Here is a 27,765-nt window from a genome sequence, read left to right as displayed (position 1 = left end):
TCTCCAGAGTGGCTATAAAGCTGTGATGTAGCGCTGGATGCAAAAACTAGACAATGGTGTGACCACCACTTGGTCATTATTGAGGCCTCTCAAACAGCTCTAGAAACTCACTAAGGAAAAAACAATGGGAAAAAAAAATCAGGTTTTGCATTTTTTATGTCATAGGGACAATTATTATTCAAAAGAAAAATACAAACCATGTACTATTATTATGCTAGTAATAGTTTAGTATTAGGACTGTCTATCAATTAAAATGTTTAATCGTGATTAATCGCATGATTGTCCATAATCACAAATTAATCGCACATATTCATCTGATGTTACAGGATGACGTCTAAGACAGAACTTCACTGCTCCACCATTAACTAGACAACACTGAAAAATCGACACCGCAGGAAACTTCAATCAAGGTTCAATTAAAGTCTTTATTTATTTATAGGAGATTATGCACACACAGAATATACTGTGGGCATCACAAACACACAAACACTCTCTCTCACATTCATGCAAATCTCAGGCAGAGATTAGAGATTTGCCATGTCACAGGAATAAATTAGCATCATAAACACATTTTCAGAACAGCACGGATCACATTCAACACGTCACACATATCACACATATCACAGCAGTCATGAAATGAATATCTCGTAAAATGTCTCCATGCACCGAACCTTTGATATTTCCACATTATAATAATGTCTAGTAATTTTGCTCCCATCCTTCTGGAGGCAAATATTATGCACCGTCATCTTTTATAGACCTTTTCATTGCCATTCTGTTAGCTCTGGTCCAAGTTTACTTCCTGTCAGCTACTGCATTAACAAACACTGGGGCAGGAAACAAAGAATGTATATTGCTTAGAAGTGAAAGTCAATGATACGTTCCATTGCAGCGCCCAGCAGCAGAGCTACGCCTCCGCCATTATGGACTGTAATTCGAGTCGACTAACATAATGACGCCAGTTAAACGTCCGCCTACAAAGTGCCGTACAAAAGTAAAACAAAATGATTTCTATTCTATTGTCATAATTTTAATGTCTCTACCGAAATGGTCTGTGTTGAACAATAAAAATATTATAAATATGTATACTATTATAACTATTTACTTACTTACTTATTTATTTATTAAACTTTTTTACCCGGTCGCTTCCCAGAGGAGCATGAAGTGAGCGATGGGAAGCGAAGTTAGAAAAATCCAGCTCACAGATTTTGAGAGAGATCTCAACCTTCAAAACCTCCAAAATCGATGCACAATAGACCACAGACCATGGATGTATAAGAGTCCTGCATGTTAGTAAATAGCCTACAACTCCATTAAATTCTGTTTATGTCATGCTACTCGCACTACTAGCTACTGGCCGATAGCTGGTTGTTTGGGAACAGAGACGTTAATACATCCACCGCGGTACAGGCTTACAGCATACAGCCCATGGGTGTATTATAAGATAATAAAAGTGATGAATTACAGCCTGTATATCCATTATTACAGCCGCATACAGCCAGCAGGAAGCCGGCAGAACCGGATATGTCATATGAGCGTGCATGGCGGTGCAGTCCTGTGGGTCTGATGTTCATTATGCCGAGGAAAATAACTGGATTCAGTTATTAGTTCATTTTACAACTTTTAGGACATAATGATTTAAATGAGTGCTATTTAAATGTTCGTACTTGGAAGTTGATTTACCTCGAAAAAAAAATGATTTACAGACGCCTCTTTATATATTCATAGCCATGGACTCATCGGCGATTTCAGTCCAAAATGGCGGCAGCGCTACCGCAGCGACGTTTAGCAGCCATTGTCAAAAAAGCACCAGAGTTTCGCCTCTTTGCGTCTATACTCTTTGCGGGAAATACAAAGAGGCCCGTTTAGAATGCTTATGTTGTCAAGTTTGAAAAGGTCTACAGAAGATACTGCACCCAGAGAGGTCAGCAAGTGTGTGTGTGAAGTCACTGCAGAAGCCGGACAGAGTTGACGTGGAGATGGTAGAGGAAGTCTGCATAGGACGCCCCTCCGTTGGGACTCTTGTCCTCCACCAGGTGGCGCTGCAGAGCCTCCTCGCAGGTGTCGCCCTGCTTCACCACCCACAGCTGAGACAGAAGAACAGACATTATCAGCGGCTACGAGCATGTATAAAGAGAACTGGATACAGCGTTGGAGGCGGGCTCCCGTTCATTCCTATGAGAGTTGCTCGGTGGCGCATGAAGCCAAAATGGCTCGACTGCCGAGTGATAAAGTACCCGGATCTTCCGGCGTTCTTCCGCAGTCATTGGGGCCACAGAGCGTGTTCCTGTGTGCAGCGTTTCCTTTAACTCCACTAAGTTGTAGTACCGCCATTTGGCCACTACGAAAATTTGCTTCAAAGCCCGGCGCTCTTCCTGGGGGCTTGGTTGCAAGTGGTGGCATCATCAGTCAACACCCACTGTAATTCATCCTGATATGACTTTGGTGTGGATGGGGAGGACGGTACAAGAGGAGATTACACATCCTGCTTCTCAAAATGCACAGCCCTCCTCTGTCTGCAGCTTTACTTCTCTTTTTGGGAATCGTGTACTCACGCATGTAATCGTGAATCTGTACTAGCAGCACACCTTGAATATGTTGCATGGAAATATCTGAATCCTGACACTAGTTAAGCACATATTGAAACAGCAACTGTGTCATTTAAAGGGTAACTTTGGTGTTTTTCAACCTGGACCCTATTTTCCCATGTTTTTGTGTCTAACTGACATAGTGACAACAATTTCTGAAATCAGTCCAGTATTGAGGGAGAACGCTGTAGACGACAGCCGCTCACAGGCTGTAATATGGTGCTATTGGGGCAAGCTGGCACCGTCATTTACGTCCACTAAAAGTGCTTGTTTTGGCCATGACAGGCTCTGACTGTTGTTATAAGCAGCGTAACATAATTGAGATTGACCCCGGTGCAATTTGTTTTGGCCCTCGTCCCAAACACAAGCACACGCTTGTGCACACACACACGTAAACACACAACCACTCCAGACTATTGCAAAGCAGATGATTGCTATGCCGACATGGAGAGGCTCACTATGCAGCTTCCATACTGCAAACCAGCCTTAAATCAGCACCACGGACAGCAGCGAGAGCGCCAAATCTATCAACGCTTATTTAACATCCTGCTGTGGACTCAGCAGCCAAATGCCATCTCAGAGACAGATTTCAGAAGGTGAACATTTTCCAACATACTGTATGAGACGTAACAATTACAGAGCTATAGATTTAAATCCCTGATCCCACTCCATAATAACAAAACTAAACCAGTATTCACCCATTAGAAGTTTAGAAGTACATTTAATGGATCAGTGTGGACACGGTGTAGGAAGGTGATTTTGGGGCCCTATACATCTTCTTGGCCCCGATGCACCGCCAATATATCCGCCACTAGCGCTCTCACTCAATACTGAACCAGTTTCAGAAAATGTTGTCTCTATTAGTCAGTTAGACACAAAATAATGGGAAAATAGGGTCCAGGTTGAAAAATACCAAAATTACCCTCTAAGGTCACAGGTCTTAGCCGCCTCATGAGACTGTTGCAGCAGGACGGACAGCAGCTCACCTTGCGGGCACAGGGTGCCTGGGAGTTCAGTGTGTTGATGAGGGATCGAACGCTGATGGACAGAGGGTTTTCAAGAACTGGCAGCTTAGTCTGAAGAAACACAACACATCAGAAATGGACAGTAAACAGTGAACCAGTGCCACAGTATGCTTCATGAAAAGTTAGAAACGCAACATGTTGTGTGTCTTTAGAGCCCTTTGTGTTAAATCCAGAGGGATACCTCCGGGTCTGAAAAGTGAAGCCAATGCAGAAGTGCCTTAAACTTGCATTCTTTCTAATAACCAGCAGGGGGCGACTCCTCTGGTTGCAAAAAGCAGCCTGATTGTATAGAAGTCTATGAGAAAATGAGCCTACTTCTCACTTGATTTATTACCTCAGTAAACATTGTAAACATGAGTTTATGGTCTCAATCACTAGTTTCTATTCTTCTTCAATACAGCATGATGTTCATTTAGTAAATTATGGTCCCATTTAGAGTCAAATAGTCCATAAAACAGGGGATGCTTTAGGGCGTGGTTACCTTGTGATTGACAGGTCACTACCTTAAAATTAAAGAGGAGAGAGTGAGAGGCATCATCAGTCTTTTTCATATCAAACTAGTTCTTTTATCATCATTTTCTGATCCATCCCCAGCTCCTTGCTTTTCCTCTTCTCAATAACTTTCTCTTAACATTACTCTATACTTTATAAAATACTGTTTTATTCTTGCCACAAGCATCTTCCTATGTGAGAAGGTTTGGTGTTTATTACTGAATGGTTGAAATCTTTACAGCAAAGCTGATGCAGCTGATTAGAAGACATTATTGTTAATGTTTCGTAATACAAATGCTTGTAAAAACACTTTGATTTCAGTTGGGCATTTGAATTGATGAAGATGCAGCATTACTGGGTTAGCCCTTGCTAATGTGTATGCCTACATCCGTCTTATCTCTTACCTCTCCAGAGGGCAGGGAGGAGAAGCAGCCGGTGTTGAAGAGCTCGACCAGGGTGCATGCTGGGACTTGGGTGCCCACCCAGAGCAGCAAGGTGAAGGGTGCGTGAATCAAATATAGACATCTGGGCTCCAGGCTCGCAGCACAGCAGCGCAGTGCCTCCTCTGGGTTTGAAGGGCTGGAGCTGTCAACTGACTGCAGCTGCAGGTGACAAATGAGTGAAAATGAACAGATGTGTGTCAAAGCTACAAAGGCTAAAACAAAGGTAATGTCACGATCATCTACTGGTGGTGTTAATATCTTCAGAGAGAAATTACTCAAATTCTCCATACACAATTTGGTCAGTGGAAATAAAGGTCACAGGTCAACACTAATGCAATGCTTGAGAAACTTTGTTTTGGCATAATAAAATAACTGCTCTTACACCAGCAGCAGGGCCTGTGCGGCCTGTTACTGAAATTTGTATTTGTGACAGGAGCTGATATTCAGCTAAAACTAGTGTTATTTATTCAATATTCTGTCCGTGCAGAATGTCAGCCTGATACACTGTGATACTGACCAGAGGCAGCAGCAGAGGGTAGAAGTGAGTTGAGGTGCTGCAGGTGTCCATGCTGAGCACCTGGCAGCGCTGCTGCAGCCGCTGGTGGACGGAGCTCCTCAGGCCCGGCAGCAGCACCTCGCTCTTCCTCAGACTGTTGATGTAAACAGGAAGTGCTCGCAGGTACTGAGGGAGGACCAGCTACAGGACACACAAACACAAACAGAGCACAGTACATACAGTCAAAAATATGCCGTAGGTAGGTGGTATACTATTAATATAAAGATACAGAGGGATATAACAAGAGAAAGATGAAGCCTAACGTTGTGTCGAGACAACAAGCGTGTCAGACGTCATTTTCACTCGCACGTCTCACGTACGCTCTCATTTTAATCTATGCAGCGGTCTGCAGCGGCTCCGTGCAGGCTAGCGTCTCAGCTACGTCTAACAGACGTAACCGTAACCTGAAGCACTTATTTACGCTTCAAGTCTATTTTTTGGACAATAAGTGCGTAAATAAGAGGTTGATTGGTCATATTTTAGGGTTTTATAATTAGTTTAGCATTTTAATTATTAAACTTTTATCGCATTATCTTTATTTTCTTATTATCTGACCTTTTCTTAGATTTTATTGTTTCTGATGGCCTGTTTTCTTCAGTGTTGCTGATTATTAATTGATTCTGTATTGTGCAATCCATATCTTAATGATAATACTTAAGGCTGTCAAAGGTAACGTGATAATAACGCGTTAACGCAAATTTGTTTTAAAGTCACTAATTTCTTTAATGCATTAACACAACTTGCAGTTTTTAGGTTGTAGCTGCTCAGTTTTAAGGCTAGAGTGAAGATACTGACATCATAAGAAACTAGAAAACCTAAAGAATACATTGGTACAGACCATGTCACACTAAATCACGCTCCAAACTTCACTACAAATGAATCAATAAATAAATAAAGGATTACATAAATACTAAAATTTGTCATTCTGAGTTTTCTCTACAATAACTGAAACATTTACACTTTTTAGACATTTCCCACCATGCACCCTTGTGTTTTTTAAGAGTTAAAAGAAAACGTTATACTTCTGGAAGAAATTAAAACTACAAAGTGTATTTAATATTACCAGACCTCACCTGTCCAGCAGAAACTGAAGCAGAGCAGCAGTGTTTACGGTAGGACGCCAACGCTTCGGTTACCTCCGTCTGCAGTTCCTCCCTCAGCTCCTGTAGAGGGCGCTCCAACACTGCACAGTAAACTGCACAAGAGCACCAAAACACAAATTAATACTGTCTTATGTGACACTTTAAGAATTACTGTAACCAAATTATTCCTTAACTAAGAAGGAAGCGTCTAATGGCTTCTAATTTATATACATACATACATACAATGCATTCTACATTATCTTTACAGTTCAGTTTTAGAGGGGAATCTACTGGATTGTTATATATCATAACCCAAAACAGAAAGTGGCTTTATGTTTATGGGAAATGCTGTGGTCTTCATTAACAACAATATTAGGTATGAGGGAATCTATAAATCATATTGATCATGGTCTCATTAGTTTACGGATTGCATACAATATTAATTTGACAATGACAAATGTTGATGTCGAATAGGGCTGGATGTATTGATGGCCATTTTCAAAGGGGTCCCTTGACCTCTGACCTCAAGATATGTGAATGAAAATGGGTTCTATGGGTACCCACGAGTCTCCCCTTTACAGATATGCCCACTTTATGATAATCACATGCAGTTTGGGGCAAGTCATAGTCAAGTCAGCACACTGACACACTGACAGCTGTTGTTGCCTGTTGGGCTTGAGTTTGCCATGTTATGATTTCAGCATATTTCTAATGCTAAATGCAGTACCTGTGAGGGTTTCTGGACAATATTTGTCATTGTTTTGTGTTGTAAGTTGATTTCCAATAATAAATATATACATACATTTGCATAAAGCAAGCATATTTGCCCACTTCCATGTTGATAAGATTATTAAATACTTGACAAATCTCCCTTTAAGGTACATTTTGAACAGATAAAAAAAACGTGTGATTAATTTGCGATTAACTATGGACAATCATGCGATTAATCTCGATTAAATATTTTAATCTATTGACAGTCCTAGGAAAAATGAGAAAGGATCTCTCTAGAGCCAGTGTTTGGTTTGTCCACATGGTGGACTCTGTGAAGAGGACCTGCTCCCTATGTACTGTAGATATGAAGGGCTCATTCTAAGGTAACGAAAACACAACTATTCTTAGTTTCAGGTGATTATACACTAAAGAAAACATAGTAATGAATACTACATTCCATTTCTGCCAATAGATCCTCCGAAGTGTTACACACTGTTCCATTAATAAACTACACTAATAATACACTAGTCTGATAATATTACAGAGAGTACAGTGGAGATTATTATACTGTCCTATCTACTGTATATTCTCATGGAGTTCATTCATTTCCAAGCATTCATTCAAATTTTATTAAAAAAAACGAGAGTCACCTACAGTGAAAGATCCTTACTTTTTTTGCAGTAGAAGGTGAGTAGTGTTTGGGCCTGATACTGCCGGAAAGCGTCCTGTAGGTGACGAGAGCATCGTAGGGTCAGAGTGTGAACCCTGGTCCTCCTGTCTCCTGTCTGGGTGCTGTAAGATAATACAGCCTGACAAACAGGAGGGGAGAGAGGAGGATTATGGTTAAAAAAAAGAGCAAGTTTAAGGGACTGGGTTATTATTTATTATTATTAAGTGCATCATAGAGTATCAACAGAATGCAGTCTGCACTGAGTTACTGTTTTACTGATAAAAGTCAAACGTCTGTGGCGCAGTTGTCATCTTATTTATAAAATTATATACAAAAATGTATCAAAAATGGTGTAGCAAAGTAATTAAATCTCAACTAACAGAAGGATTTCCATTTACGAGGTTGTGAATACGACATGAGGGGGGCGTTCATATGGACTGTTCTCGTAAACATGGTAAACACGACCCCATTTGAAGGCACCGATAAACCCACCTGTATGGCTACACCTCTCGTCTCATCCAGAGCTCTGGTGTGTGCGAGCTCCACAGCCAGTGTCGTCCTCCAATCAAGAGTAGCCATGGTGACCAGGCTGGGGCTAGGCCCGGGGAGGAAAAGTCCATAACAGCCGGACACACGCATATCTGGTGAGGACAGGTACAAATCACAGACAGGTATATAAAAAGGGAACATAGTCACTGCGACGTCACCCATTGGTTTGTGGACTGCCATTGTGAAGATTTAAATCGCTATAATTGCATGATTGTCCGTAGTTAATCGTGATTAATCGCAAATTAATCACAAGTTAATCAGTTTGTATCTGTAGCTTAAAGGGAGATTTGTCAAGTATTTAATACTCGTATCAACATGGGAGTGGGCAAATATGCTGCTTTATACAAATGTATGTATATATTTATTATTGGAAATCAGTTAACAACACAAAACGATAACAAATATTGTCCAGAAACCCTCACAGGTACTGCATTTAGCATAAAAAATATGCTAAAATCATAACATGGCAAACTCAAGCCCAACAGGCAACAACAGCTGTCAGTGTGTCAGCGTGCTGACTTGACTATGACTTGCCCAAAACTGCATGTGATTATCATAAAGTGGGCACGTCTGTAAAGGGGAGACTCGTGGATACCCATAGAACCCATTTACATTCACATATCTTGAGGTCAGAGGTCAAGGGACCCCTTTGAAAATGGCCATGCCAGTTTTTCCTCGCCAAAATTCAGCGCAAGTTTGGAGCATTATTAACTTCCTTCACAACAAACTAGTATGACATGGTTGGTACACATTTCTGCCAGCATAATCAAAACATTTTTAAATATCTCACCTTTGCTGACAAAAATCCTGAGTTCAGCCTTGTAGCCTGTGTCCGTCTCTACAATGCTCTTTAGATCAGCGCTGAAACGCTCTCGGTCCAATTCTCCCTGTAGTGGGAATTAGAAAAAAAACAGTCTACAATGGAACCTCCAACTCATCTGTATGCTTACAATATTCTAAACAGTCATCATTTCACCAAAATACAGCTAAAAACACGAAATACTTGGGCAATATGGCCAAAATCTTCTATCACGATATAGGTAATTTCATATCTTGATAATGATATATATCATGATATAGCATGTTTTCTGGTAAATCAAGAATAAATAGGCTATAACCACATGGTAAAACCTATTTTTGTATTCTCCTGTGTGAATTAAATACTTGACAAAAGAAAAGTACTAAGTATTTTCTCATTTAATTAAGAACTTTAGGGCAACATGAACATAAACAGTTTCAAGTGAAATTATAGAGAAAAGTAAATTAATATTTCCATATATACACTGTTTGTTAAACACATTGAACTGAGTGGTAATGTAAAGTGTGTCAAATGATATATCAAAATATTTCATATCAGATTTTCTGAGAAATTTGAGTTAGTATGTGTGCTTGTTATTATCAATTTCGAGGGCGTAATTGTGTATCGCGATATCTCGATATATGATTTCATCACGATACGATTTAAATGAAAGACGTTAATTTATCATATTGCATTATCGCCCAGCTACACATCCGAGTAGATCTACCGGCTGTTTCAAAGTGCTGTCAGCTAAATATTTTGCCAAGTTTTTGATGTGTAAATGGTATTTTTATTTAGTGCTAAGATAAGCTAACTGGCAACAGCCTTAAATTTAGAAGACAAAAACTAAAGTGGTAGCAATCTTCTCATCCAACTCTTGGCAAAAATGTGAAAAAGTATATTTCCCAAAATGTTGAACTATTCCTTTTAACAAAAGACCACGGCAGATTTCTTCTTTATGTAGTTCATTTTTGTGCCATTTCGAGTGCTACAACGGGAGGAGCTGTTGATATACCTGGAGGTGGTTGTAGGTGTGCAGAGCTCCACCGGTTAGATATGGAATGTGCCCCGGCCAAGCCCCGCCCACGTCTTGCTGGGAGAGGACGAACAGGTGAACGCCGCAGCCCTGACTGACGCACTCCTTGGTCAATAAGATGGCTAGCTCTGATGGCTGAAAGATGGACTGGGGGAAAAAAACAAAAGAGGAGGGAATTAATGCAAACGTGCAATCGTGAAACTGACTTCATACTTGTACACAATGATGCTGTTGCTTTATCCTTCCACCTGTAGGCCTACAGGAAGCCAACTGTGTGTGTTATATACCTTTGGTGTGTTGGAGCCAAAGAACCCTGAGGATGAGTTTGTGTGTCCCATCTCTATCAGAGGGGCAGTATGGAAGATCAGCAGCTTGCCAGGACAACTCAGAGCCTGGAAACAAACAAAATAAAGTCCTTAAATCATAGGGGTGGGGAAAAAATTCGATTAACCTATGTATCAGACAATTTTTTTATTTATTAATGCCAGAATCGATATATTTGCTTCATTTGAGTCTATGCGGAGGTAGAAGGAAGTACCGCTTTTATTGTTGTCGTCTAAGTAACCTGACGTCATATCCGTTCCATATCCGTCAACCAAAACTAAACCGCAGTCGGCCGCAGCGAGCCGAAATGAGAAAGTAGAAAACGGCGGATGTTCCACGTGGATACGACCTGCACCCTTACATTTTAAATCCAAAGTGGTAAACACTACACATACAGTAAAGTATGGAAACACTTTGGGTTTCACACATTGCCAGGAAAAGCAGAGCTAGACATCACGGCTGAAAATGCATGCTAACTCTGTCATGGACAGGAAATGTTGTCGTATTGCGGTAACGTGCGGTCAAGCCAGCATCACTTACATCTCCGTGGTCAAATCGGCCGACGCTACAACTGTAGAGCACACATATACTGACACTTATGTTAAATACATTCAAACAGCCCCGATGGAGCTGACCATGGATGTATAAAGAGAACGGAGCTGACGGGAGAGCTAGAGACGGAGCTTGTGGAAGTAAACACGTGTGAATACGTCTGGTTTTCTAAACAAAGAGTTAACACAAGGAACTGTATATACAAAATACATATATGGAAAGAAGATTGATTGGATTATATTCATCAGAAGTATAAAACATTACATGTCCATTGTAAATTAAAAAGAAAATATCACTAATTTGTGAGGTAAATGTCTTTATTCTTTGATTTTTGGGTTGCTGGTTGCTGACAACGACTGATATATTTGACTTCAGGACATCTCTGACTACATACATGCTGAAAAACAACATTTTTACCGTATCATTTAGATATTTTCCAAAGTAAAAGTCCCTAGAAGTGTATGATTTAACTTTTTCCCATGGTCTAGTGTTAAAAAGTTAACAAAAATCGCAATAAATTGTAATATCAAATCGCAATACTTGTAAAATCGCAATACATATCGAATCGGCACCAAAGTATTGTGATAGTATCGAATCAGGAGATAGATGTTTCCGCCCAGCCCTATTAAATCATATCATGTCAAAGACAATACTGAAGAGAGGATGTCTTAACATCTCGGTTTGCAACATAATCAGGATTATCGTCCCTCCTTGTGCAGTCACAATAAATACAGGAGAAGCTTCTTATACACTTTGAAGAAAGCCCATCAAAGTGTGAGCAGTGATTACTGACCTGCAGTACGGCTAACCCTGCTTTGACAGGCAGCTCCATGGGAACTCCACTCGAGTCATCACACTCTGGACTGAACTGAGGAATAAGCTGTAACACACTACACACACAGACAACAGGCAGATAATGGTCACTTTATGCCAAAGAATACCAAAGTGATTAAATTATTTTCAACAAAGTAGTAAGAAAAGAGTCACTTCTATTTGCAGGGAAGTATTTGGTACTTTTCCAAAATTTTCTGGAAGTGATCATACTAAATACCTTTTTTTATACGTGGGCAAAAAACTGTCAACTGACAGGACAAAGAAGATATCGCTGCCATTTAGGCTTCATTCACACCAGATCCGGTGGTGCAGCGAAAACCCAAGCCTTCCCATTCCTTTTGAAAGGGAGTAGGGTGTTTGGACTGCGGACGAAAAAATAACGCAGTGGCCCGCGGCGGAAAAGTAGAAATAAGATGAAGGATCAAACGCAACCCGAGGTCATGCTGCGGTGGCCAATCACGTAACCGGTGATCCAAACTCATGTTTAGAATGTTTACTGAGGTAATAAATCAAGTGAGAAGTAGGGTCATTTCCTCATAGACTTCTATACAATCAGACTTCTTTTTGCAACCAGAGGAGTCGCCCCCTGCTGGCTGTTAGAAAGAATGCAAGTTTAAGGCACTTCTGCATTGGCCTCACTTTTCAGACCCGGGAGTTGTCCACTGCGAGCAAGGTAAGAAGGACGCCACTAGCTTCAGAGCATATTAAATCGACAACGCCTGCTTTTAACAGTTCACAAGATTTGGGGGTTTCAAATTGTATGAGATGTCATCATCTACTAAACCACTGCCCATAGTTTGCTGATCGGTCCGCTTTCAGCTGCTGAATAGTTTCTAAGTAGAAGCTTTCCAAACTAAAATCAAAAAAAAAAAACTGTCAGATTTAGGCTGGCTTTGTAAAGCTAGAACATACATGACCATAAAATCAAAATATTACTTAGAAGAGTGATGTATGAAACTATGAGCTGAATCATGTGCAAAGCGTACTGTAGTAGACTTTACAACTACATCTGACAAAACGGTCGGTCTGTTACCTGTCGATACCGTCTATACAGTCTTTCAGGGACACCAGAAGCCCCTCCCTCACAGGAAGCTGCAGGTCTTCTGTGTCCGTGATGACCAGCATGTGTGGGCGGGACAGGGTGGGGCTGAGGTCGTACAGGTGGATCCTACTGTCATACGTCATCAAACCAACGCGGATGTCAGACAAGGCATCCCCATCCTCCCTACACAAACCAGAAGAAACTTAAGATGGCTGGCTGGAAACCAGACCATGGACCGTAGTCTCTACTTCCACAGTATTTCCAAACCTGCATAGGGATTCTACTGAACAGGCTGTGAAAAAGTGTGTGTGTGCATTTACAGTTAGGCGGGAGCGTATTATACCTCTTCAGAGAGGTGAGCAGAGCGAGGATTTGTTGTGTTGCAAACTCCAAATGTCCTCCTCTCACCGCTGCCGCAGACACATCTATGGCTAGAAGCAGTACAGCAGGTTCACCCTGAAATTAAGTACAACTGTTTACACACACAAGGCAACTTTTCCCTTTAATTTCAAACGTTTAACTAATTACCGTTTATAACTAATTCTAAAAAATACAACAGTGAAGTAATGTTATATTGTTGAGTGAATCATTCTGGGAGCTGAGATTTCACTCTTTACACTGTCATCCCCCAGTTAGTTACAGTATACACACTTGTCCTTCTCCTCATCAAATTATGGCTGCAACTGTAATCTGACGATTATTTTTTTCAACTAAAGAGAATTTTGTTCTACAAAATGCCTGAAAAGAGCAAAAATGGCATTCACAAGTTCCCAGAGCTCTAGGTGACATTTTCAAATTGCTTGTTTTGTTTGACCAAAACTATTAAATTTACAATGATATAAAACACAGAAAAGCAACACATCCTCATATTTGAGAAGTTAAAATCGAGTGGGCCGGCCACTATTCTGACTTTCAGAGGTTGCACCTATAATTAGAAACTAGAAAACCTAAGGAATCCACTGGTAACTAATGATAACTAATATGCAAACAAAACTAACAGTTGTAGAAGGTGAAACTAACCTTCTGAGAATTGAGTATCTCGTATGACCCCATACTGAGTTCAGGCCTCTTGTCTGTATCCACCCGACCCCCCTCCACTCCTTTGGTGGGCTGGTAGTGTTGCCACGGCACTGAGACACAAGAGAGGAGAGAAAAACTGTTGCTGCAGGAAAAGGAAGCAGCAAACTCAGGAAACTGCATTCAGGTTAGGTGCAGCAGTTCAACACACTGAAATGACTTCCAAATGTTTGATTTCCGATCATCAACAGCCTGGAGTAGAACGGACTATTTCTGACCAGAAAATCATATTTTCATATCTGTACTGGGAACACGGCTATATAAAGCCAAGTTTCCACCAAAAGGACCCAGAACTTTTAGTCCCTGGAACTACTTTTCAAGGAACTAAAAGGTTCCTTCAGCCCACTGTTGTCTGCGTTTCCGCCGCGGTCTAAAGACCTGCGAAGATTAGGCAAATAAGTCCGCTGACGTATGAAAAAGCAATATGACATGAGACGAGGGCTGCTGGTGGTCACAGCAGTAAACACACTCTGCAGCCTGCAGTTCAGTGTGTCCGCCTGTTCACTCGAAAAAAACACACTATTCTTTCTCTCATTCACAACACCGCCGTGCTGTCTCCCTCTTTTAATGTAACTGCTCGCCCTCGCAAACTCTCTCTCTTTTTTTAAATGAGTCGGGAAGCCAACAGCATTTACTTTCAATGTTATCAAACAAAGAGAAATGTTAAACTTAATTTAGACCCTGGTCCCTGCAGTCGAAACCCAATGAGTTCTTCAAAAGGTTCTTAGTTCCCGGGGGAAAGTTCCGGCGGTGGAAACGGGGCTTTACAGGTATAACACTGAACCTCAACTACAGTTGAGGTGATGAGCATTACCTGTATGCATAGATGCTCAATGTTAACTCTTACCTTCACTGAGTTTACCACAGAAGGGGCAGTAAAACCTCTGACCACAGTCCTGCCAGCCCATCGCCGGGGACATGGAGGCTCCGCAACCTCCACAACCCATAACACACTCTGGCTCGTTGCACACGGGCAGGGGCTTCTAGAGGCAACAAACACACACACACACACACACACATACATTCACATCAAATACAAACGTCTATATCATCAAAGAAACCTTCACTCTACACGGGTTAATTGTAGCGTTACGAAATGGCTTCACTTCCATGCAAACACCTCCCTAGATATTTCCAGTTTCACACACTAGTACTTGTAAGTCCTTGTTTCGTTATTGCTGTTAGTTTTACTATTTCATTTTTAATAGATTATAGAATAAGCACAGTAGCTAAACACTGACCTCTCCAGCGTTTTGTTTTGCCAGAGGGGCGACCAGAGCTCCCAGCGGCAGACGGCTGAGCAGGGCAGTCTGACCTTCACAGGGCACGCAGTACGAGGCGGAGCGGATGGCGAAAGGACTCGCGTTACCTTACCAACAGATAACAAGGTCAGGAATGATGTGAAGGTTGGCTGAAAATACGGTGAATGAAACTCAATATGGTCATCAAAATATTATATTTGTAATTCGCAACTGAATCAGAATTGTTTTCCTTCTTGCACAAACCCCCCCATTGATCTGACTATAAAATACTCTAAATTAGGCCCAGACACACCAAGCTCAAATCAGACGGCCGACATGTTGCGTCGTCTCACGTTGCCTGTGTCTTGGCCAAAAAGTTGCATTTGAACACACTGCAAAGACGACAACCGACGGCCAGTTAGCACGTACGTTCTGCGCCTGCTTGAGAGGAAATAATTCTCCACACCAGCAGGCGGTGGTAGTCTGTATTTGTCATTCAAAAAGGTGCGGGACTAGGCCCTGACACACAAAGCTGACGGTCGGCCGTCGGACAGTTAGGGGCCGTCGGTGAGCGTCTGTCGGCCGAGTTTTTTCGGTGTGTCCCACACTGTCGGCTCTAGTCTGCCCGTGTCGGAGGCTTTTCTGTCAATTCAGCATGTTGAATCGGCGGCGGAGCCCGTCGGTGAGAGAAATCCCTCTGATTGGCTGTTCAGCTTAAACGAATCAGTGCACGAGAAGGGGAGTGAGGAAAGCAGGCCAACGAATAAAGTCAAGCGGTAAAACACAGAAGGCTCTTCTCATTTTTCATCTTCATTTCATCTGATCATTCCAATTGGTATGTAAGTAATTAGTACCTCATGCAACCCCACTTCAAAAAATCCAAATCCAGTCCCTTTAAGTATGCCATCTGGACCCACAGCACTGGATAAAATACATTTTTACGGAGCACATCTCTGTGACACAGATACAGACAGTGTTGTGTGCGTTTACCTCTGTCCTCTATGATACAGGAAGTAGTTGGCAGAGGAGGAAGACGGGAAAAAGGCTCTGAGGCAAAGACCTTGCCCTCCCACTCTGCCATGTCCTCTGCAATCACCTTCACCTGAGACAGACAGAGAGAGACAGGGGTGTAACCATGACAATCAGCCAGAGTATGGTATCACTTCACTATGGTTAAATAGAGGCAGATATCTATATTCATACAATAGTTATAGCCTATGTCTAAACAAGTATGAAATTACTAATAGACCGCTTCGACGGAATTGCATTGCTAGGCATTCTAGTTACAAATAATAGTGTTAGAAATCACTAATACAAGTCCAATGTTTTCTCAAACATGTACTGTAAAGGGCAACACACATCATGACACTCGTGAACTGATGTGATGCGGCGAGTTGCAGTATTTTTTCCCTCATGTTATATAGCCTCCAGAATAATATCAATGTTTTAAAAACGGCCGTTGTTCCCATTTAAAGGTGCACTATGTAGGATCTGGCAGCATAAGCGGTGAGGTTGTAGATGGCAACCAGATGAAACTTTTCCCGTGTGCCAAGCGTGTAGAAAAAACTATGGTGGCCGACGCAAAAATGTGGAAACGTGAATGACCCTCTCTAGAGCCAGTGTTCGGTTAGTTGATTCTGGGCTACTGTAGAAACATGGCAGCCGTCTCCTTGAAGAGGACCCGCTCCGTATGTAGATATAAACGGCTCATTCTAAGGTAACGAAAACAACAATTCTTATTTTCAGGTGATTATACACTAATGAAAACATACTTATAAATATTATATTACATTTCTGCAAAGATCATTCATCTGAAAAGATGTGAAGAGAGAACTTACAACACTGGGAAGGAGCTCTGGGTCCAGGCCATAACGAGACTCAGAGTTAGGAGACTGCTGGGAGAGAAGGTATTTATATTATTATATAATATATTTTAACACACTGACACTATATTTTAGGGATGCCTCCTCTTAGTCAATAAGTCAACTTATCTGTTGTCTTGGTCTAAGCTGACTAAGATTTCTGTAGTCATTTTTTACGCTTTTTTCATGCTGAATGATTTATTTCCAAGAAACTTGGAACACAAGATTTAAAGTGGTGCTTTTGTGTGTCAGTTTTACAGATCTGTAAATTAACTAATCAATTAGTTGACAAAATCGTATGAGTGTGAGTCGCCTAAGAATTTCTTTGGTCGAGGAGGACAGCTCTACTATTTTTAAGACTTTGTTTTCCTAGACTGCACATTCAATATGATTGCAGCCTAGAAAGACATCATTTGACGCCGTGGGATGGAAACCAAAATGCCCCTTACTATAACTGTATGGTTTTGTTTTTTACACAGATGAATATGCATTTCCAAACTCTTCAGCTCTGAGGCTAAATGGAAACTATCTCAAATTGTACATTGTTACCTAAATACAGTGTCAAGCACTAAATTAACAAGAATACATAACTGAACAACATGCACCTGTAATTGCAAGGTACATGGTCAGCAGTTGCTTTAACAGCTTTAAAGGTAAATAAGGGTAACAATTAACTGTTTCATTGATTGACAGAAAAACAACAATCATTCTCTGGATCTAACTTCTTCAATGTGGGGATTTGCTGCCTTTTTCTGGTGTTTTTTTTCAGTGTAAACAGAATATCTTCAGGTTTTGGACTGCTGGTTGAAAAAACACCACATTATCCACGTCAACTTGGAACCTGGGAAACGATGATGAGCATCTATTTTGTGACATTTTATAGGCCAAACGATTCATTAAGAAAAAGAATCTGCAGATTTATCAATTAAAGAAATAATCTTAGCAATTAATAATAATGGTATTGTTTTAATGCTGTTACTGTATTTTTCCCACCTGTGGCGTGATGTTCCTGTCCTGTGCAGCTGCATTGGGAACAAACTCGTTCATGGTTCCTGAGGAGAAAACAGAGGAGTTACACGATAGAGGAAAGATCCTCCAGACTAGAGTATTATATTCTTAACTAAATGGGCTGTTTTTATTCAGACTACAACACTTCTTTGAATTGAATAAAAGGTGTACTTTGATCAGTATGGTGAAGGTATACACCCTGGATGATGGGGCTAGCCTGTTTTGCTCTACTGGACTGCTTATGGATGATTAAGCAATATGTTTTTTTTCCTATAGTGCCACTGGTCTGCAGCTGAAGTTATTTATTTTCTGAATTTCACTGACCAACGTTGCTCATCCTGAATTCACTTTGTAAGTAATTGAATTTAAATAATCAGCTCCTGAGGGAGGCTCTGCAACATGTCATGTACATAGTAGAAATAAACCTACCTTTTGAGTGTGCTGCAAGTGTCCAATGAGGCTGCTGTTGGATAGGAGACGTGGGCTCCTGATGATTATGTGTGTATCCAACGGAGGACTCCACATTTGCCCTCTCCAACGCATGTTGAGGTGTACACTGTGGACTCTGGTTAACACCCAATGATGGAGGGCTAATGGGCAGATGTTTTTGATGTGGTGATTGAGGGCCATTCAGTAAACTCTGGTGTGTGTATGGGGGCTGGAAATGGGAATATATTCCTTGGTAAGGGCTGTGAGGGGAGTAAAATGGCATTTGTTGGAGCTTGCAGAAGGACTGCGTCCCTTCCTTCGTAAGAGGGAGAGAACATGGAGGTATATATCTTCCTTGGCTTGCAGCTGGAACCATGGATGAAACATGAGCATCAGGAGTGCCCCGCTGCATGCTCTGGTCAGCATTATTAGAATAAAGCGTGTCATGATGGTGAGGGTTGTTTCTGGATGGAAAGGCGGCGAGGTTGTTGGGAACCTGCGGATGCTCGTAGCAGGATCTCTGGTCAGAAGGCGAGCTCAGGCTAAGATGCTGGAAGCTCGGCAGAGGGTTGCAAGGGGGTCCTTGAGGTGAAGCTGGGGACCAGCCGTTCTGGCCCGCCCACGGCTGACAGGGTGTCTGGCTCTGATTGGCTGTGGAGGCGTCCATCATCCTCCATAACCATCACTGATAGGTGTGTTTCTCCTTGGAGGCGGGATCAACACAAAACATGCACAAGTGATCATCAGGGTAGTGATGTGACTCTTCTCACTCTTCTCAGACAGGCCAACAATTTCTTAATGTACATTTTATTGGAGTAATTTTGTTAGTGCTATTGACTGGAAGAAAGTTTGGTCTTTACCGCAAAAGTTCCTTCTAACAAATAAGGTAAAAGAGGTGTCATTTAAGTTGATCCACAGATTCTATCCAGTGAAACATTTCTTACAGAAGTTAAAGAGTGACATAGATGTAAATTGCTCCTTCTGCGAATCACATCCTGAAACTTGCTCTCATTTATTCTGGTCCTGTAAATATACATATGAATTGTGGAAAGATGTCAATTTTATACTTGTTAACATTTTCTCAGATTTTTCACTGTACTATAGAAATATTATATTTGGTTGCTATGATTACAGTGACAAAGACAGTAATGCATTTTTTTCGTATTAATTAAATTTTAATTCTCGCGTAGTTCCACATTCACAAGTGTAAATTTACCAAAAAAAAGCCTAATTTCTTTGTATTTATGAAAGAAATGGAATTATATCTGTCAACAATTTCTTCCCCACATAATAAAAAAGCAATGAAAACAATGAATGTATGCAATATCTTGAAAGTTTTTAAGTGAAATTATTGTCAAACTCTCACGTGGTCTTTTTTATTTTATTTTTTTAATTTTATGTTGGTTTTGTTTCATTTCTGTTATCCTTTTATGTTTTACAGAGCTCTTTGTTTATGTTTTCGCTACGCTTCTTTTGTATGTAAATGTTTTTAATGTTTTCTGCTGTTACTATGTATACTGTAATTTTGAAATTAAAAAAAAGCGAAGGAGGTACTATAGAAATATTATATTTGGCTGCTATGATTACAGTGACAAAGACAGTAATGCATTTTTTCTTATTAATTTAATTTTAATTCTCGCGAAGTTCCACATTCACAAGTGTAAATTTACAAAGAAAAAGCCTAATTTCTTTGTATTTATGAAAGAAATGGAATTATATCTGTCAACAAATTTCTTCCCCACATAATAAACAATGAATGTATGCAATATCTTGAAAGTTTTTAAGTGAAATTGTCATACTCTCGCGTGGTCTTTTTTATTATTATCTACTTATTTATTTATTTTTATTGTGTGTGTATTTTATTTTATGTTTGTTTTGTTTCATTTCTGTTGTCCTTTTATGTTTGACACAGCTCTTTGTTTGTCTCCGCTATGCTGTAAATGTTTTTAATGTTTTCTGCTGTTACTATGGATACTGTAAATTTGAAATAAAAAAAATAAAAAACAGAGCCATGTTTCCACATTCACAAATGTAAATATACCACAAAAAAAAGCCTAATTTCTTTGTATTTATGAAAGAAATGGAATTATATCTGTCAACAATTTCTTCCTCGCATAACAAAAAAGCAATAAAAACAATGAATGTATGCAATATCTTTAATGTTTTTAAGTGAAATTATTGTCAAACTCTCACGTGGTCTTTTTTATTTTATTTTTTTAATTTGATGTTTGTTTTGTTTCATTTCTGTTGTCCTTTTATGTTTGACACAGCTCTTTGTAAATGTTTTATTTATGCTTCTTTTGTATGTAAATGTCTTTAATGTTTTCTGCTGTTACTATGGATACTGTCATTTTGAAATAATAAAAAACAATGTCTTAATGCAGAGAGCATCTTTGCAAACCAACAACAACAAGCACAATGTAGCTTCCTCTGAGAGATAAAAACATGTTTGAAACGTGTGTAGCAGCTCACCTAGCTCTGTCACATCACCAGCAGGTTACTGACTACATGATCTAAACGCTTATAAGAGAAAATCCTCGACAGATATTATGATAATTAATATATTAATTCTGTAGTTAGCTCATATTAGCCCACAACACAGATGTTATTACCGTTAACGTCTTCATTTCCTCCTCTGCGACGGAAGAGAAACACTTCAGAGAGGTTAAACATTCATTATTTACATTATATTAATATTAAATCCCATGATAAGATGCTATTACTTGACTGACTTGATGATTTTATCCATAAAACACCAATGAACCTGCTGCAATGTTAGCATCAAGCCAGCAAGAATGACAGCAACGCACTTCCGCCTTCCTTTTCAAAGTAAAAGCCTGCGATAGTTTGGGATACTAGACCAAGGCTGCGTTCCAAATCGCATACTTTTTTTTTTTTTTTTTTTACTTTTAGTACGTACTGTAGCTGAGGAAAAAGTAAAAATGGGCGATGGGTTTTCCTTTCCAGTCATCAGTCCATCTGTCAGGTGGTCAGTGCGATGGTGCCTTCTGGTGACACTTTGATTATGGCGTAAAGGGATGTCACTGCAGTACCAACCCGACCTTTTCTGAACCCATGCTGGGACACTTCCAATTGTACAGATAATACTGTAGATTTCCATCACCAATGCCGAACTTAAGCTTCTCCAAGAAAGTCTTGTTTTCCATTAGATCCAGTGCATTGAAGACATCAAACCCTTTCGATTTGGCCAGGATGAGGGCGTCACACACCAGGTCGAGCGGTGGTGTGCATGTTGTAGAAGGAGTACGCTGCTTTAGACTGCGGTGCACAGGGTAGTTCATAATGGTGGAGGGCAGTGTGTAGAAGCTCAGGAAATCCGTTACCTTGCCATCTTTATCTTGCCATACTACTGTTGCATGTAGTATGCATATTACTGGGACATACTACTTTGTCAAAACATTGCATCTTGAACTTTGACCCTCTTGCTCGTATACCTGCTATGCAGAGGATTGTGGGTCAGAATAGCCAGTTTGGTTGGATTGATGCAGTTAGTGTTTGAGTTTTACAGATTTTCTTTTTTCCTTTTGGAAGTTTTCCTTTTTTTCGGAGACATATGCAAGCATGAAAACAACTAGAAATAAATAATAATAAATAAATAAATAATTATTCTTAATTACTTTACAATTTAAAAAACAATTACAGTTTATTATACATGTTTGTTATATATTCATAATATACTTACTAGAAAATAGACATTATATTATATATTATATAGATATAAATGGATTACATGGTAATATATTTTTTTTTTCATTGTTTATAGTCATTCCCAACAGCCTTTACTGGCGCAAAGTACAGTCTATCACAGATCACATGGTTAAGATTATATCTGCCTGTTTTACACTCTTTGGCCGGTGGCTGGTAGTTTCCTGTGCACATGAAGCCTCGAGAAATTAACCCTTTTCTGGAGCAATTTGCTGGAAAGCTTCAATGCTTCATGAAGCTTCAGCTCGCCATCACTAGTTTGGATACTAGAAATAAATAATTACTTTACAATTAAAAAAAAAAAAATACAAATTAAAAAGCTATGAACTATCATAGCAGTATATAACTTATACTGAGTTTCCTCAATAAATTACAGATCAGTTGTTGTCTGTATGTTTTGTTGGACACGAACAAAGAATATTTACATACTTAAGTATAATTTTGAGGCATTGTACTTTACTGCTTATATACTTACACTTATATAGTCCACTTAATTTCAGAAAAAAAATTATCTACCTTTTACTCCACTACAGTTATTTAAAGACCTGAGTTCATAAAATATTTAGGGATGAGCCAATACCGGATTGGATGTTAGGCCGATATTGACTCAAATAGCTGGATCGGGTATCGGTGACAATAGGGCCGATCTATTCAGTTCACGTCTATGTTTATATACTGAATACATTATATACTGGAATTTGAATTCCTGTTTGAGTTTTGACCATTGTGTTGCTGCATTTAAATGTTTTACACTTGAATTTTAATTCCTGTTAATTTTTAAGATTTTTTACCAAGTTACTGGTGTATGATTTATTATTTTAATAATAAATAACAATTCAATGAATTTGTAGCTATGTATTTATTTGTTAGATTTACAATTAAACACTGGTATCGGATCGGGACTCGGTAACGGCCAACACCCAAAGGACTGAAAAAGTCGGATCGGTGCATCCATAGAAATAATACTGTCAAGGATTACTACCTACCTTCCCAACATACAGAATAAATTTACTATAACATATACATTAAATATTAATATCTAAAGGAGTAGACATTAGCTCCACTTTGAATGTGAGCCACACTACAACATTAAAATGCTGCCAACATTTTATTAGTAATAATATTCTGAAAATATTTAATATGGTAATATAACACTGACTGGGGCCATTCTGCTGCCTCATGAGTACTTTTACTTTTCAAACTTTAAGTATATTGGGTTGCTAATACTTCTATATTTTTACATTAGTACAATTTTGAATGTGTGACTGTGCTGCTACTTTTACATGATTATCATTCATACATACAAGGACAAATATAAAGTAGGCCCGACAGGGTGGCGCAAATCAATGAAATACCACGCGTCCACAATTTTGTGAGTGGAATACAGTTAACTTTTGTTTTTGTTCACACAAAAACTGTACTTTATTGGTGGTAAGTTGTTATACAAAGGCGAACAAAACACAGTATACCAAAGAGGATAACAAAATACAGTATACCAGATAACTTAACTTACAGCTCCAAAAACGTACTAATTATCCCTAGCTTATCAAACTAATTATTTGTCAGTGTGCATGGGCTGTCTCTTTCATGATTAACTTAATAAAATGAAACAAAACCACAGCGAAATTTATACTGTAATCATACAAAGTAAGATAAAAAATAAAAATGAACTATAAATCTATTCTTGGCTATCCTAATGGATGCAAACGCTCACAATTGGAGACAGAACAAATGAAAGACAAAGGAGGAACAGAGGATGGTGAAGGATAAGAAAATGGAAGAGGGATAGATAACCCATCTAGAACTGTTTAATAATGTCCAGTAGTCTGTTGTGGTTCCGCTTGCCCAGGCCGGTTACGGTTTGAGGATGTAGCTTGGGAAGATCCGCTTTGCCTTTTTAGGGCAGTGATCCTGTTTCTGACGTAGTCCTTTACCCCTTTCCATGATCGGGTCCTCAGTGCTTCTGGCTCAGCCTCAAGACACTGAATGCAGTCGTTTTTCTGAGGCACCTTGTGTCCTTCAATTAAACGCATCATGTGTCTTTCAACAGCAAGAACCTCTGCTTCCTCCCACTTATGTTTACCCTTATAGTTGGAGGCTGTGGGGTAAAAGGGAAATGAGTCAACTTTTGCCATCACAAAAATAACGGGAAGACAGATTCTTCTCTCTCTATGGCTACCCAGTATCTCTCCATCTTCACCATCAATATTTTCTTTATGTGTTTTGACAATATAATTAAAGGTTTAATATGTAACCGTTGTCGGTTGCTGTTTGTAAACACACAGCATTCAAAGTTGGCCACAACTCCACAGCTTAACGAGCCGAGAGAGAGAGAGAGAGAGAGAGAGAGAGAGAGAGAGAGAGAGAGAGAGAGAGCAGCGATAGTCGAGCAAGCTATAGAGTGACTGAAGAGAGAGAGCGGCGTTAGCGAGAACAAGGCAGCGAATCAGAGGATTTTGAATGAATGCAGACTGTCTGCGGCTCAGCGCTGCTCTCGTCAAACTACAGACACACACCGATTATAGATGCACTCACAGCACAGAGAAGAGCAGGGGGATCACTGGAACACATGCACATAACACAACCCGTTCTCATCCGTGATATACCGCCGTTTTGAATCTAACAGAGTAAAGGGGGACTTGTGAGTCGATATCAGAAGCTAAGGGGTGAGACAATGCAGCTGCATTTGACCACCTGAAGGGGCTGCACACCCTGCGTGCTGTTATTGGCTCGGGGTTACACCCCCAAGTGGGGCCCAAAGGCTGTTTGCAGATACCCAGAAGCGTCCCGAGTAAAGCAAAATAATAAGAAAAGAGAAAACACAGGCAGAGGGCTGCACGGTCTGCAGAAACAGACACTGACACACACTTCTAGTGGGTCATAAGTGATGATTGAGTGGGATTATTTTTGTATCAGCCTATACATTGTTTTTTAGTTAATTCTTGCATATTATACATTTAAGCTTGGACAATGAGGTAGTCCAAGAACTCTTGTAGATACTTTGTCTCAACCTCCCCATTGAAATGGATAGAATGACCGTTAATGATCACCAAATTTACTACCTTTTTTGCCCGATTTGGGAGGTACGGTCATGTTGGTGCCTGTTGTTGCTCCATGATGAGGATCTGCTGGTCCATAGCGTGCACCGGAAAGCTCATCGTGACCCCATGATGCAGCTCTCTCTGTATTGAAGACAAAAAGAGAAAGTCTTCTTTTACATATCCCGTCTGCCTACACACACATTTCCCAAACTCAATGCAGAAACGCCAGCAAAATAAGTGACTCAAAGTGTCAAACTGCAACCAGACTAAGATTTTGAGCCATTACTACATAAATAGATCACAGCACTAATATACACCCACCTCCCTGACGATACCAAGTAAAAATGACAAATGAAAGGTATTCATCAATACTGGACATTTTCAAAGTCCAATCACAATGTTTTTAGAGTCTTCAAACCAAGCTTTAGCTATATTCCTGGATCCTGTATTTATGTTAATTTATAATATATAATAATTAATATAATTTTAATTTTGTATGAATGTAACCGTCCTAAGATAGTGATAGGAAATCAGCACTGACACACCTGGGTTTATCACAGGTAACGTTTGGAAACCAGGTTAAAATACACAGGTTTTGCAGTGAAGTTAAAACTGTGGCTGCCCAAATAGTGAATAACAATCTGATTATTTTGTGACTAATGTACAGGTAACACGTAAGGCTATTCCCACTACACTTAAAGGAACAAAGTGTAGCATTTTGGAGGACAAATTAGCAGAAATGGAATATAATATTCATAACTATGTTTCCATTAGTGTATAATCACCTGAAACTAAGAATTATTGTGTTTTCGTTAGCTTAGAATGATCCCTTCATATCTACATAGGGAGCGGGTTCTCTTCATGGAGTCCGCCGTGTTGCTCCGTCATGTTTCTACAGTAGCCCAGAACGACAAACCAAACACTGGCTCTAGAGAGAGCCTTTCACGTTACCTGGAGGCCACCGTAGTTCTCCGACACGCTTGTGAAACTGCGGTAATGTGAGCCGCACAGTGCAAAACCGTGGTACCGCCAGCCGCCGTCTGACTTCCGTTGCTCCTAAAGTAGTGTTATCATAGTAAGGATGGCCTCTGAGCGAGGTGAACAGCGTTACCACGGTTTTGCACTTGGAAAGGGAGAATTGAGAAAAGGGGTACTCATTTGGTTGCAGTCTGCGACCACACCACTAGATGCCGTCAAACCCTACACACTGTCCCTTTAACCACAGACTGTCCCCCTTTCTAAATCACATTTCATCCTGAACTATGTAAAACTTCACTTACACTTTTAAATCATTAAAAAAAAAAGGAAAGATTCCTACCTTCAGGATCCATTTCGACGTCATCCAGCTGCATGCTGCTGTCCTGGAGCAGGCAGTAGCAGAAATTATATCCGTCAACAATTTGAATATGTGAATATAATAATGAATACATGCAATATCTTTAATGTTTTTAAGTGGTCGTAGTCTTTTTTATTATCTACATATTTATTTATTTTTATTGTGTTTTTTTTATTTATGTTTGTTTTGTTTCATTTCTGTTGTTCTGTTATGTTTGACACAGCTCTTTGTAAATGTTTTCGCTATGCTTCTTTTGTATGTAAATGTTTTTAATGTTTTTCTGCTGTTACTATGGATACTGTAATTTTGAAATAATAAAAAAACAACAACAACAATGTCTTAATGCAGAGAGCATCTTTGCAAACCAACAACAACAAGCACAATTTAGCTTTCTCTGAGATAAAAACATGTTTGAAACGTGTGTAGCAGCTCACCTAGCTCTGTCACATCACCAGCAGGTTACTGACTACATGATCTAAACGCTTATAAGAGAAAATCCTCGACAGATATTATGATAAGTAATATATTAATTCTGTAGTTAGCTCATATTAGCCCACAACACAGATGTTATTACCGTTAACGTCTTCATTTCCTCCTCTGCGACGGAAGAGAAACACTTCAGAGAGGTTAAACATGAACTACTTCCATTATATTAATGTTGAATCCCATGATAAGATGCTATTACTTGACTGACTTGATGATTTTAGCCATAAAACACCAACAACAATGAACCTGCTGCAATGCTAGCATCAAGTTAGCGAGAATGACAGCAACGCACTTCCGCCTTCCTTTTCAAAGTAAAAGCCTGCGATAGTTTGGGATACTAGACCAACGTTGAGTTCGAAAAGTCAAAAAATTACGTCCTAACGTCTTTTCCTAACCACTTTTCCTTGACCCCAGTGGAAAACGTCATGAGGTCAAGGAAAGATAAGAAGGAGAACTCAGAAGGAGTTAGGAAAAGACAATTGCGGTGTTAAAGGGACTATTTGTAACTTTCAGAAATGCTTCTTAACAGCGACACCTGTGGCCGTGAAATCAACGAAAGTCAGCGTCGGGCTCGCGCTTGCTCGCTCTCAATATACCTGAACGAGCATCACTCAAAACAGTGAGGCGACACAAGTCAGCTAAAACTACAATATCACTCTGTATTTCAGCTGCTTGGCAGTAATGTTAGCTGACCAGACGAAGGTCTCTCCATGAACATGATTTAGATCTGATCCTAGTGTTGGCTTTTCCTGCCTAAGTGCAGACTGAAGCAGCGGGGCTCTGCAGCGTGTCTCCCTGCTCTCTCCTCCCGCAGCCGGAGAGAGCAGAGGAGACACCGGCACCCGGTCGGTAACGA

At 40.0% G+C, this 27,765-nt stretch overlaps 1 protein-coding gene across 4 annotated transcripts; it reads right to left on the bottom strand.

The window, feature by feature from the left end:
* Window positions 1-405: 405 nt before the first annotated feature.
* LOC141769634 (protein transport protein Sec24C) lies at window positions 406-21,103 on the bottom strand. Of its 4 annotated transcripts, none has more exons than XM_074638883.1 (21): window positions 20,793-21,103; window positions 18,321-19,023; window positions 17,877-17,935; window positions 16,860-16,913; window positions 16,012-16,123; window positions 15,022-15,149; window positions 14,628-14,763; window positions 13,724-13,833; window positions 13,047-13,159; window positions 12,695-12,886; window positions 11,621-11,717; window positions 10,239-10,343; window positions 9,931-10,098; window positions 8,907-9,003; window positions 8,060-8,208; window positions 7,568-7,706; window positions 6,178-6,299; window positions 5,066-5,245; window positions 4,510-4,707; window positions 3,575-3,664; window positions 406-2,087 (listed from the first exon to the last, which is right to left on the bottom strand). In XM_074638883.1, the coding sequence occupies exons 2-21, from the start codon at window positions 18,988-18,990 to the stop codon at window positions 1,947-1,949; spliced, it is 3,060 nt and encodes a 1,019-aa protein (XP_074494984.1). In that variant the 5' UTR covers window positions 18,991-19,023; window positions 20,793-21,103; the 3' UTR covers window positions 406-1,946. The 4 variants fall into 4 exon arrangements, with proteins under 4 accessions (XP_074494984.1, XP_074494980.1, XP_074494983.1 ...); XM_074638879.1 differs by having other exon boundaries at window positions 16,860-16,916; window positions 20,933-21,073; XM_074638882.1 differs by having other exon boundaries at window positions 20,933-21,073.
* Window positions 21,104-27,765: the final 6,662 nt, after the last annotated feature.

The sequence above is a fragment of the Sebastes fasciatus genome, chromosome 6 (assembly GCF_043250625.1).
Source record: "Sebastes fasciatus isolate fSebFas1 chromosome 6, fSebFas1.pri, whole genome shotgun sequence".
Classification (NCBI taxonomy): Eukaryota; Metazoa; Chordata; class Actinopteri; order Perciformes; family Sebastidae; genus Sebastes; species Sebastes fasciatus.
Note: the sequence above shows the minus strand (reverse complement) of the source record. Positions and strands in the feature narration are given on the sequence as shown.